Source organism: Metopolophium dirhodum, chromosome 1, assembly GCF_019925205.1.
Source record: "Metopolophium dirhodum isolate CAU chromosome 1, ASM1992520v1, whole genome shotgun sequence".
NCBI lineage: Eukaryota > Metazoa > Arthropoda > Insecta > Hemiptera > Aphididae > Metopolophium > Metopolophium dirhodum.
The window spans coordinates 77,731,332-77,744,178 of record NC_083560.1 but is presented as its reverse complement, the minus strand read 5'-3'; the positions used below and the strand labels follow the sequence as shown (position 1 = coordinate 77,744,178).

The following is a 12,847-nucleotide window of genomic DNA, read 5'->3' as shown; positions in this document are numbered from 1 at the left end:
CTAATTCGAAAATCGAACGAGCAGTTTTTCAGTTACTGAAATGTTAATATTATAAAAACCATATTCTTTAAAAATGGATTTACAAAAAGACAACATAGATTATGTAATATCGGATTTATTATACTTGGGTCATTTTTAGAAATAATAAATGCCGATTGATCAAATAATTAAATATTAATTACTAAAATGTTTAAATCACCGTAATATATCCCGCATATCTTCTAACCTATTTTCATGGACCAATAATTGCATTAACACACAAATTTAAATACCTAAATAAAAAATCTCTCATCCGAATATAGATTTTTTCAAACGTAAACCTTAACAGTACAGTTATTTACAAAATAATTTACTGTATAAAAGGAGGGTTATTATTTGAAAAACATAAGATTCCACAGGCCCCTCCTAATAAGCAGTACAAAAAAACCCAAGAATTTGATCTTCATCTATATTATATAAGATTTCTTGCAAAAATCAAATTTTTTAATAACTGTATCATTAAAAAAAGGGGGGTGAGCATGCTTGATGAATTACCCTGTATATAAGGTGTAACAGAATGATCTGACAAATGAAATAATTAACTTTTGTCTTAATAAATACTTCTATTTTTTGTCGTATACATTTTTAATTTGTACAATCTATAAAAAATATCTTAACAATAAGCACAATAGATGTAGTGATCAATAAGTGGGCTTGATTGACTTGGTGAAGAAATTATTCAGTTATAGGATTCATGTATAAATATTTTACGAAAATTGTTTAATATAGTTTATATAGTATACTATAAGTACAATATCATATTATTTTAATAAATACCCAACTTACTGAAAATAACAATTGAAAAACGTAGTTAATTTTTTTTTTGAATAATTTAAAATAGCCAATAATATGTAAATCTATTGTCTTGAAACATGTTTATGGTAAAAACGTTTATTTAAGTCAGATATTTTATTATTTTGAAATATATCAATATATTTTGTTTGGAGTACTTACCTAACTTACCTAAATTAATTCGAGATGAAATAACTTTTTTTTAAATATTTTTTTTGGTATTTTTGTTACATCCTGTATATATAATATTATAAAGCGAGTACCTTAAATAATTAGGTGTAGGTACGATTGTTTGAATAAGTAGTCCGATTATAACCCGTATTCATTTACATACTTGTACGCACGCATATAAAAGTCTAAATTTTGGGTAACTAAATTCGGTCGTTGGCGTGCTAATTTACCACTTTTTGTACGCCAATATTTATTATAGCCATACAATCGCGCCTACTACAATATATAACTACAACTGAAAGGACGAACATATTTGCGCTTCGTCGCCGCCGACTTCTGTAACTATATTATTATTATATTATTAAGGCTCCCTAATGTAATTTCGTCCTCAAAACTAAACTCCGAAACAGGAATTAAAATGGTCCTGTCCTGCCAACTCCAAATTTGATTATTACTATTTTAATTAACAGAAGACAAATATTCTACAGTCCGCGTAGTTGAACTCGTTTCTCAATTTATTCAACTTCAAACTTTATAGTAAGTACCTATGTCGTTAATATAAAGACAGTTTTAAGGTTTTATTTTACAATTTATATTATCCACTATTATTTAAAACAATTTAAAATATCGAAGATCATTGCAAGCTCCAGAAAGTCTCTTCTTTCAGACTAAAAAAAAAAAACAGTTATCAAAATCCGAATCCCGAAATCCCAAAAAATCATGTTATTAACGCTACTCCACTTATAAAATATACACATATTATGTTATCAGACTCAATACTTACGTCAGTTCTTTTGGTGGCTCGATGTGTATGGGTTCAGGTTTTTCACCGATCACGTCCAGACGTTGAACGAACAATTCTACCTTCGGGTTGTGAACGCCGACCTACGGATTGAAGAAAAAAAATAAAGAGAGTTTACTTTTAAAAAAATATAATAATAATTTGAAAAATAAATATTATAATGACAATAATATGATGAATTCAGGGATGTGGCCTGTGAATCGCATGCACTAAAAAGTTGTTAAATATACATGCATATATGCCAGGCAAAATATGCAAAAATATGCAATTAAAAACAGACTGTACAAAAAATACTCTATATGATTTTTTTGTTCTTAACAATAACGACGATTAATCTTGGGCCGTCACAGTATAGTCAGACATAAAATACTAAAAAACAGAATTAACTATTATTTTTATATTTACTAAAATAAATAATTTATTTTTAATAAGATCACGTCATATTATTATCATATTTTATTGAATAAAATTAAGATATTTTTAGTATTTACATAATGATAATAATATCTTATATACTTAACCGCTGATAGAAATTGACGAGTCTCTGGCGTCTAAAACTGTGGTCATAATTTTCTTTACATATTTTTTATGAGTATGAAAATGGAAAATATTTTTAAAAACAAGGCAAATTAAGCGTCCGAAAGCTTTTGTCAGGACAGCAAGATGGACATGATATATAACTTTCCCATATAAATCGGGATTTCTGGTGACCTTGATCACGTGATTCACCGCAAATAACAATAAAAATAAAGAGTGGTGACATTAATTTACAATTTGTATGGATAAAAAATCAAAAATATTTAAATGTTATTAGAATGCGAATAAAGCATTAAGTATTTTCCTAAAGAATTGATAAAATCGTGTTGTTTTCATATTTTGTCTTAGAAAATGTATTAAATATTTAATAACATGCAAAATAAGATTTCATAATTGATTTATAAATAACACAAAAAAGATTTTGAACGAAACCATTATATGATTTGGCAAAAAAAAAACTGCATGTGCATTAAAATACTAAAATATCACATCCCTCCTGATGATAATAATATTAAATCCAAAAAACTGACGCTAACCTTCGGGTAATGAATACTGACGATACTCGGGTACTGGTAAGCTAGGTTTCCCGGGAAACCGTACACTGGTATTTGCATCATGGGCACCGACGAGTCGTTGAACGACGCATACGCCACTCGGGTTCCTTGCTTCGAAAACCACGTGGCGCTGTTTGAACTAAATATTTCCTCTGTGAACGAAAAATAATGACAAACACACATTAGTAAATAATAATAATAAGTAGTATATTATTATAATATTTTACACGGTGCAGTTCCATTAAGGATTTTCATAAAGAACATATTTTGGCGGTAGCGCGATCAATCAGCATAATAGTTGTCAAATAAAATTGCAGTTGGGTATAAGTTAGTTTTTCAAATTTTTCAAATATTTCAGCGAAAATGATATATAAAAATATAAAAACATCCTTGTTTAAATGTATAGTACCAATGTATAACATTAAATTAATGAGTAATTAGGTAGGTAGGTATACTAACTATATATAACTATAGCCGTGGTTTAAACCGTAAATTGCAAGAAATATTAGGGATTTATAAGAAATTTATTTAATATTTATTATCACAAGACGTCAAATATTTAATATAAATTTAGTACTCCAAAGTTCCTGAAGTGTGTGGTTCTTTCCTCAAATCACTCAATCTGCTACATTATAATATAATTTAAGAAAAAACATCCATTATGTTTATTGTACCTTTTTTTTTGTACCTATAAATTGTGTAAGTTCTAGATTAAAAATAAAAAACAATACACATTTGGTACTATTCATCCGGCACTCGGCAGATTTACATTTTACAGAACATAATGGTGATTTTCACTGTAAAAAAAGAAAACTACTTACTAAACTTTTTTTTTTTAAATTGTTAAATAAGATTATTCTACACATTCAATTCAACTCGTTAAATATTAGCGAGTCAGAATAAGTTTCTAACTCAACTTTAACTTTCTAACCTAGTTGGTGCCCTGCGTCTTGTGAACCTCAAACATTATTTAAGGAATACCCTGTGTATTTTTTTTTATGTGTCGTTGTGTTTTACGCGCGTCCCGCCCATAATGATGGGAAAAAGGGCAAAATTATGAAGACATGAGGTAAAATGGGATAGGCGGTTTCCTCCATAATCAGCGAAATAATTATAAAAAAAATGTAGTTACCCATAATAATTTTGGAACATTTCGTTGATGAAGACTGATAAGAAATTACTTAAAAAATAACTGACAAATTGTTAACCAAACAGTTCCTATAGCTTACATTTTTAATGATTTAAGAAGTGTCCAACCAATTTCAGACCAGTATTATACATTTATTTAATATAATAAATTATGTGATGAATCTTCTATTACTGTCACATTTATCCCAAGGTGTGTCTACATTAAATCTCAATGTGTGGATAAATTGTGAAATATTTGACTTATTTTTGTAAATCTTTACTTTAACAGTATAAATACACATAACATCTGTTACCAATTGAAGTTTTAAATTCTATACTTCATAATAATTAACAAGTTAAGTAATTTTGGTAGGTACACTATTTTAATCCAAAATGAATACTATTTATATCGAGTTAACCGTTATGTGTATCTGCATTTTTCCCCAGGTTTCCCAACCAACAAACGTGATTTTAAGTTTTAATGTAAATAGTAGTACTTATTTATTAGGGTACCCCCCCCCAAAAAAAAAAAAACCATATATAAGACGATATTATATTACGTACTGTACTAGCTCTGTACGATGTGTCCCTGACCGTGTAATTTATTATGCGCATGAACGATTTGTAAGATATCGTGTTACTGAAATATTATCGCATATTATCACCATTATTGTGGTTATAATATTAGGGTTGAAATTATCTGTAGCTGTTTCCGAAGCAGCGGTTGACCAATGCGTGCACTGAGCATTATCTGCGCGCATGACGAGGTTTCGGCTCGAGAATTAATATATAATTTTTTTTATACGTATACAATATACATACATCATTCCGAGGAAACGCTGTACATATTTTATAATCTGAGTGGAGCGATAAACGTAGGCATATTGATTTTACAACGTGGTGTGAGTTTTTATTTTTGTGTTTTCATTTTTATGGTAGAAAAATCATCAACTATACAAGAAAGATGAAATCTAGATGGTACTCTGAGAGGATAAAAGTAAAATTCCCAGTAGGTACTCGTCGTAATAATTATTGGGGAGAAAACGGATTTCGATAATAACGATTTTGTTGTTTTGTTCTAATTCGAGAACGAGTAACCATAGACACTTAAAATTGTTCACCAACTGATTTGCATATTCTCTATAATATGGTACCTATAATTTTCAAAATATTTCGACTATTTTTGAGCTATTTGTAAACAAGTTTTGATTTTTTTTTTATCATTAAATGTTGATAGAAACATTTTTACTAGGTCAAAAAGATTTAAAATTTAATAAAAGATCACAGCGTTTTTACTATAGCAATTTAAACAATATTTTTAAGATATTGTCACCAATTTGATTTATAATAAGTGTTTGAAGTTTAAGTTCATATTATCACAAAAATAAATACATTTTTTGATAGTTAAAAATGTATAAATTTGTAAACTATTATACATACGGGCTACGACTTGAAATATAACATCATAGGCAAGGACGGTCATAAGGCAGAAGTTAGGTAAATGAAAAATTGATTTTATGAAGAGAACGTCATATTGCACATTTATTTAGTTTATTTAGACTCGATATTTGTTTGTTTATTACACTTTGAAAAATAATTATTTTTCTCATTGACAATATTAATTGACTAACCAAAATATTATTATTATCATTATGTCTTGTATAAAATCAAAATATATTTAGAAGCACCTATGTATTTCATTGCAAGCTTTAATTGTTATTCATAATTTATATTGTTTGTAACCATCATACTTAGTTAATGATAATAGCCGTCGGCGATATTAATATTTTATAGATGAATTTATTATTTAAATCCTTAAAGATTTTTAGTGATGGTCGAAAGATTTAAAAGGAAGTAATTATATTACCTAACGCTTCCCTGGAGTTTCATCTTATCGCATACGAAAATGCATATTAAAGCTCAAAGTCACAAAAAAAAAAAGGCTCGATAAAATCAGAAACAATATTAGACCTTAATTTATTTAGACAACCGCGCGTGCACCGCAATAACTCTGTTACTTTTAAGGTCCTAATAAAACAAAATATAATCGGAATATATTAAAGGAGTCAACAATACAAAAAAAAATAAGTTTTTTAGTTTAAAAATATAATATATTATGTTCAATTCTAAGAAAATGGAGGCATAGGTTTCACTTCATATTTTTCACTTGCATTATTCAATGAGTTAAGAGGAATTGGAAAAATCCTAGTGACGTCATATTGGCCGGATTTGTCGTAATTATATGAGTAGTAAAACTTACTCGCTCCACACGATAATTTAAAACATTATATTTTCGAACTTTGGTCACAAATATTTGATTTGTTTATTTTCGCACCAAAGACGACAGTAGAATTAGAATTTCACATTTTAAACGCTTTACACGATAATATTTAAAACTATATTTTTGAACTTTGGTCTTTTACCGATTCATACCATACTACTTATATTAAAATAAATTACTATAATATATAAAAATATCATAAAATATACAAAATACAAAATAAAAGCTGACGCTCTGAATTGAGTTTCGTATGCAATAATTATTTGTCATAGAATTCAGATTTAACACGTCGTGCATTACAGTTAATTACTCAATGGCGAGAGGACGAGGTACACTCGATACCTACTGTAGTACAGCAGAACAGTCGATTATCTAACATCCCTATTTTCTACATTGAATTAACTTCACAACATTGTTTTTAAAAACAGTTTAGACTACAATAGTAAGCTTAACCATTGTTTTAATATTAATTTTAAGAGATCATATTTTGTTTTTGCTGCGTGCTCCTTTAAAACGAAAAGTCAAATTATAATCACGTAAGTAATAATCTGATATTATAATATTTGTTTAATATGAATGCAAAATATCATCTCTTCATTTGTTTTCATATTCAATTGTTTATACATTTCTTATAGGATTGATGATGGAATTTGAAGTTTCTGGTTTTCAGTTTCAGCGTCGCTATTATATAGGGAGGACTCGTCTCCTTACCTATTCATTTTGGCTAAAGAATGCACGCTGTGTGTAAAATACAAACGAAAAATGTACTTACCCTCGTATACCCAGTCAGGAATGCCATTATACAATTCCGAGCCACCCGTGAATGTCAACTGTACGGTGCTTGTCAGGTTATTAACGTCTTGTATGTAGTATATGTTGTTATGATCCACGATCGCTAAACTATGCCCAACGGGTGACCACTTGGCCAACTGCAAATCCCACGGGCTTACTGAGTCCCGGTTTTGCAACGTGAATTGTTCTCTAGAAGAATAAAGAATCACTTTAATATCACAGCTAAATAAGTATGCAAAGTGTTTGAAAAATGAAAAATATGTATTATATTGAAATCAATCAATAGATGTTTTAACAAAATAACTTTATAATAACTTTTCGACTGGTATGGCCATATAAAGTTAATTTGTTAATCGATTTGACATTTTTGGGGGAATCGTAAGTTCTTACACGAGAGTAGAAGGTAAAAAATACATACATAAATTCCTTCATATGAGATTTTTAAATTCCTACATGAATAAAAAAATGAGATGTGTATAAATTCGTACATGGTGAGAAAAAGGTTAGGTAAGTTCCTACATGGCAAAAAAATCAATTTGATAACTTATAATTTTTTATAAGATATAGCATATTTTTTTTTGTAACAAGTATGTATTTAATTATAAACTATGTATAAACCATAATGACAATATAACATTATGTGATAATAGACACTCACCCCGTTTTAACGTTGATTATATCGTAGAAAGCAGTAAAAGAGTGCCTGTAAACCTGTAAACACATAATAATATTTAAAATTTTACATTGAAATGGTCAAGCTGACAAATTTACAATAACGGTATACCTTTTTGTAGCGATAAGCCAAAAGGAGGTATTGCTTGTCGGCAGAGAGATCGTATTGGAAGGCGTTTACGACATTCTAAAAAATGTAATTACAAAAAACGATTACGAAGAGTCCGCGTTTCTATATTGAAGATTATCATAACATGTTATACTAAAGTAATTGTTTTCATTAAAATATGTTATCAAGTATTTAAAAATACCCACTTTTGTAGTAGCGTTTGCCAAGACTATCGTGTTCAAATTCTTCACATTAAACAGTACAATATCTCCCTTGTCGTCTTTCATCAATATTTCGTCACCTGTATGGTCAGCGAAATACAATAATTACAGTCGTGTATGTAATCAACTGTTGCATTATAATGTAAATATTTATTATTTTTATTTTACCATTTTTTAATATACGCATAATAATTTACATTACACAACATAAATATTGTAAAAAACAATTATTTACAATAATATGGACGATGAATTAGATCAGGACTTTTGTGTGAAAAAACTATACTCATATTATATGGATGAAACTCCGTGACGTTAGTAAATCAATAGCGAAATGAATTAAGAGAAATATATAATAAAACACCACTGAAATGTGTTTTAGAATTTGATATTTTTTGGAGGGAGTGAGTATGTTTGTACATCACACGCCGTGCTATATATATGCATAGTTTATACGCGTGCATGGTAATGGTTTATAAGTCAAAAGTCCGGATTAGTATGCATTTTAATATTGTTACTAGAAGTACCTAACGTAACCTAGTATGCAGTTCAACGGGAGTAAGAAATGTCGAAATGTGATTTGTTTGAAAGAGAATGCATTGAAAAACGTTTATTGCGAATATAAAACCTTTTTTTAGGAATGACGGAAATAATTTTAAAGAAATTATAAGCATATTTTGTTGAAAATATCGGATACCTATCTATTATTACCGTAGTATCGTGATATACAGAGTGATTCAGTATCCTATGCTCACCCCCATTTTTTTTTTTATTTAATGATGTATTTATTCAAATTCTGATTTTTTACATTTTTAAATATGCTTAAAGAACATATTTTTAAATTCTTGACATTTTTTTTACTACTTAAGTGAAACGCTATTTGTACAATATAAATTAAGCCATAAATAATAATAACTATCCACCTTGGACCCATGTCCCATTGAAAAGATTAGGTTCGTAGTCGGCACTGAGAAGTCGTTGAAACTCTAAGGGTTCATATTTTATTGCTTGAGGTTTATTGAATATGTCTGTGGTGAAGTAAATCAACGCTCCGATTACCGAGACGACCAACAGTAATATCAATAGAAATATCAAAGGTCGGTTCTTTACGTTCCACACACACTTTTCCTGAAACAAAAATTTAATTGTCAGTTCATTAAAGGTATTCATTATCATATATAATATTTTGGAAGGATGGGCATTAACGAGTTAAAAAGTTAAAGTTAAGTTACTTTTAACTAAGTTACATAACACGTCTTTATTTTTAGAAGTACCAAACTTTTAACTTAACGAGTTAAATTGGTATCCTACCTATGCAGTAAATTATGAGTTAATTAATTGTATTGTCACGTTAAGTTAATTTTTTCCAAATATGGATTTAATATGAATTTATTACATTTGTTTTTATATACATATAATTAAATAAGATTTTTTATAAAATATTATTTATAAATTATAAATTATACTACAGCTAAACTTCCATATAACGAACGTCCATTTAAAGAAATTTTCTGTTTAACGAATTACTTTTAGAAACCATAACCTTCATTTTTTTTTTGAAATTTGAAGAAAATTTTCCAAACAAATTCCTATTTCAGATTAGACCATTCACACTACATAAACCGAGCTAATATTATCGATCCGTCATCGTCCGCAATCGATCGCTCATGTTTAGTTTTTGGTGAAATTGCAGTATGTTTAATTTTTTGCCAATGACCAATTATTAATTGATTGAAATCAAATAAAATTAAACACGTTGTTTTGACCTGGTCGTGGGTGGTTTATTATACTGTAGCCATTGCAGGACAGCAGTGTTAGGACTTATCTAGATAATTTAGAAGATAAATTTTTTGGAGAAAATTAGCTAGATCTGTTCAAAAGTGTTTTATTTTTATTCTCATTATCTGAGGCACAACTTGTACGTAAAATAACATCCAGGGCTCAAAATATATGACGTTATTCTGAAAAGACTATAATTTATTCCTAATTAGTACTTATTACTTATTAGTAATTAATATTCTGTATTCTGTTAATAATATATAATATAATATACTAATTAATTTATGTAATTATCCTATATTAGTATATTACTGTCGCAACAAATATGTCAAATTCCCAGAATTTTATAAATATTTTTAAACTATAATTAAAATACGAATAATAGAACAGATGGTAAGTTATAACCACCGCCGTCCCAAACAAAATTCCATAGAATATAATATTATTCATTGAGAAATAAAGATAAACCAGCCATCTATTCTTTCCGTATTTGCAATGCGTCTGAAATTAATGACAATTGATAAGTCTGACGAGCAATACATGAGATGCTATTTATATATTTCGGGTATTATGTTTTATATTATAAATCTATGGACTATAAACAATCTCTAAACCAATTTTAATTGCACATGACTTATAATAATAATAAACATTATTTCGTATACACAAATACATAATACTCGTAAATATCTTTTCAATGTTATGTTATGTTATGTCAATAATAATAATAATAACAGTACGTGACACGAAAAGTGGCCGGTGACCCCACCACCAGCCCGGCAAGAACGGCCGTTAGCCATGGATTTTCTTGTGTGTGTATTATTTTGTGTACTTCCATGACGGTATATATATTTTTTTAAATTAGTTGTTCTAATTATAATTTCTAAAATTATCTGTTATTTGAATATTTTTATCTTTTATCTTTTTGTTAGATGAATTTGATTTGTTTATCTTTTATCTGTATCTTAGATAAAATTTAGTGTTGTTATCTTTATCTTTATCTAGATGATTTTTTTGTTATCTGTTCCTAACACTGCAGGCCAGTGGCGCAAACAATGATGCGATTTCAATATAAGCTATTAGTAATATCCTTAATTATAATATAATACTCAATACTTGATATTCAAGCATACAGCTTGTTTTGTAAACCATTAAAATATTGTCAATACTGAAATACAAATTTTTTTTAATCTTAAAATTAAAAAAATTAATCTGTAAGTTTTGCATAGAACTGCAGCACTTTAGGGCAAGTACAGCTGCTGGTTTCAATTATTTTATTGTACTTATTCCACTCTGGTTAAAACATAACTCAAACTGTTACAGACATACTGACATACTGAATTATTCGTAATTTAGCCATACTTTTTAAATTCCGTTTAATTAGTTTTCTAGTATGATGGTATTTTTTGGGAATACCCTTTGATACGTATCATATCTATTATAATATCCTTGATAATAATATTGCGTGTAACTACACTTTTTTTATCATTAAGTCGATAATTTTAACTTTTGCACCAGCACTCACTGGTTTTATTGCTCGGGTGCGCAAAAATGTTTCAATTTTTTTCAAGTAGGTTTAAGTACCTTCGTACCTACGTACGTGATAAATATCTGTCAGATCTACCAGTTGTAAGAACTTACTATTTTTATTTTTGCAAAAATAAACTGTCAGCAAAATTAAAGACTTTGAGCACCAAAATTATGACGTGTACCTATCTATCTATAGATCTAAAAAAGTTTATGTATTACAAATTCAATATTTTAAATATATTCTTAAGAACAATTTGGGAAATGAATTTGTTGGGGAAAAGAGCGACTTGCAAATTTTGAAAATAGATACTCGTGAATGACACGCTTTTTTTTGATACAGATTTCGATATTTTAGGACGAGTGTATTTGTCCACCCAAGTTGGATGGAGTTGGCGTAGGTACCCGTTCATATTTTCAGGTCTGTAAATCCAAATTGTTGAAAATAAACTAACGACTTCAAGCAAATAAGTCAACAAATATTGAAGACGATTTGGTTACCAAACCCATGTCTATTTTCATAAAGTAAAATTCGTTAGAAATTTAAAAATTCAAAAGAAATGTACAACTGCTAGTCTGATAAAAAAAAAAAAATGAAACGCGTCATGAAGATTCACCCAGTGCGAATAGAACCTGCGTCAGAACAACGTTTTTAATTTTCGACATGCGTGAAGTTGGCATCCCCCAATACGATCAATTTATTAAAAAATGTCTTAGTTTATATGTTTAATGAACACAAAAATAAATGAAAAAAAAAAAACTTTAACTATAAAAATTGATTCATAATAATAATGTTGGCAATAAAATACAATTCGATTTTGATTGTGTCCGTCTAATAACTTCAAACTGCACGTTTATGTGATGTCTTGAAAATATTTGCACGACTTCAAGCATTGTCAGTGTTTCTTTTTTATTTAATATTTTGACAATAGGTTCGTGGTAGGTATAATAATAGGCAATGGCATAAAATTATTCTAAATGTTTTAAAAATGTCGTTGTGTTAATTGTTGGCTATTGTTAATCCATTAAGACAGTATATGAATACACGTACTTGCTAATTCCTTATTAGTTAGTTAACTATAGTTTAAACTTGATAAATAAAAAACAGAAAATAATATTAATTTTTATATAATACGAGTGACATATGGGGAGGGGTACACCCCCCTTCTGCGTATGCCAGCTTAGTTTAATTTCAATCGAATGTTTGTCGCAAATTAAAATTGAGTCCCTATACGAAAAACTCACTAAGTGTGTATGCGCCTTTAACAAAATGTATAACAGTGTATTTCGCGAGGACATGAGTGACGATGAAGTTTCTAGTTTAGACTTAATTTGATCGTGTTGTCACAATCAGTAATTTTCATATGATGTTTCATATTTAATTTGTTCAATTCTTCTTACTCCGTTTAAATTTATAAAAATGTATTATAATTTATAACGAGT

The 12,847-nt window shown here is 28.5% G+C and overlaps 1 protein-coding gene across 4 annotated transcripts in view; it reads right to left on the bottom strand.

The window, feature by feature from the left end:
- The window catches only part of LOC132935382 (venom dipeptidyl peptidase 4), a 77,194-nt gene that overhangs the window by 11,436 nt on the left and 52,911 nt on the right, over nucleotides 1–12,847 (bottom strand). For all 4 annotated transcript variants that reach the window (XM_061001925.1, XM_061001926.1, XM_061001923.1 and 1 more), the window contains exons 2-8: nucleotides 9,022–9,226; nucleotides 8,084–8,178; nucleotides 7,881–7,955; nucleotides 7,755–7,807; nucleotides 7,077–7,285; nucleotides 2,878–3,047; nucleotides 1,787–1,887 (exon numbers count right to left, since the gene is read on the bottom strand). In XM_061001925.1, the coding sequence (XP_060857908.1) occupies nucleotides 1,787–1,887; nucleotides 2,878–3,047; nucleotides 7,077–7,285; nucleotides 7,755–7,807; nucleotides 7,881–7,955; nucleotides 8,084–8,178; nucleotides 9,022–9,226 (908 nt within the window). The remainder of the gene's footprint in view (nucleotides 1–1,786; nucleotides 1,888–2,877; nucleotides 3,048–7,076; nucleotides 7,286–7,754; nucleotides 7,808–7,880; nucleotides 7,956–8,083; nucleotides 8,179–9,021; nucleotides 9,227–12,847) is intronic.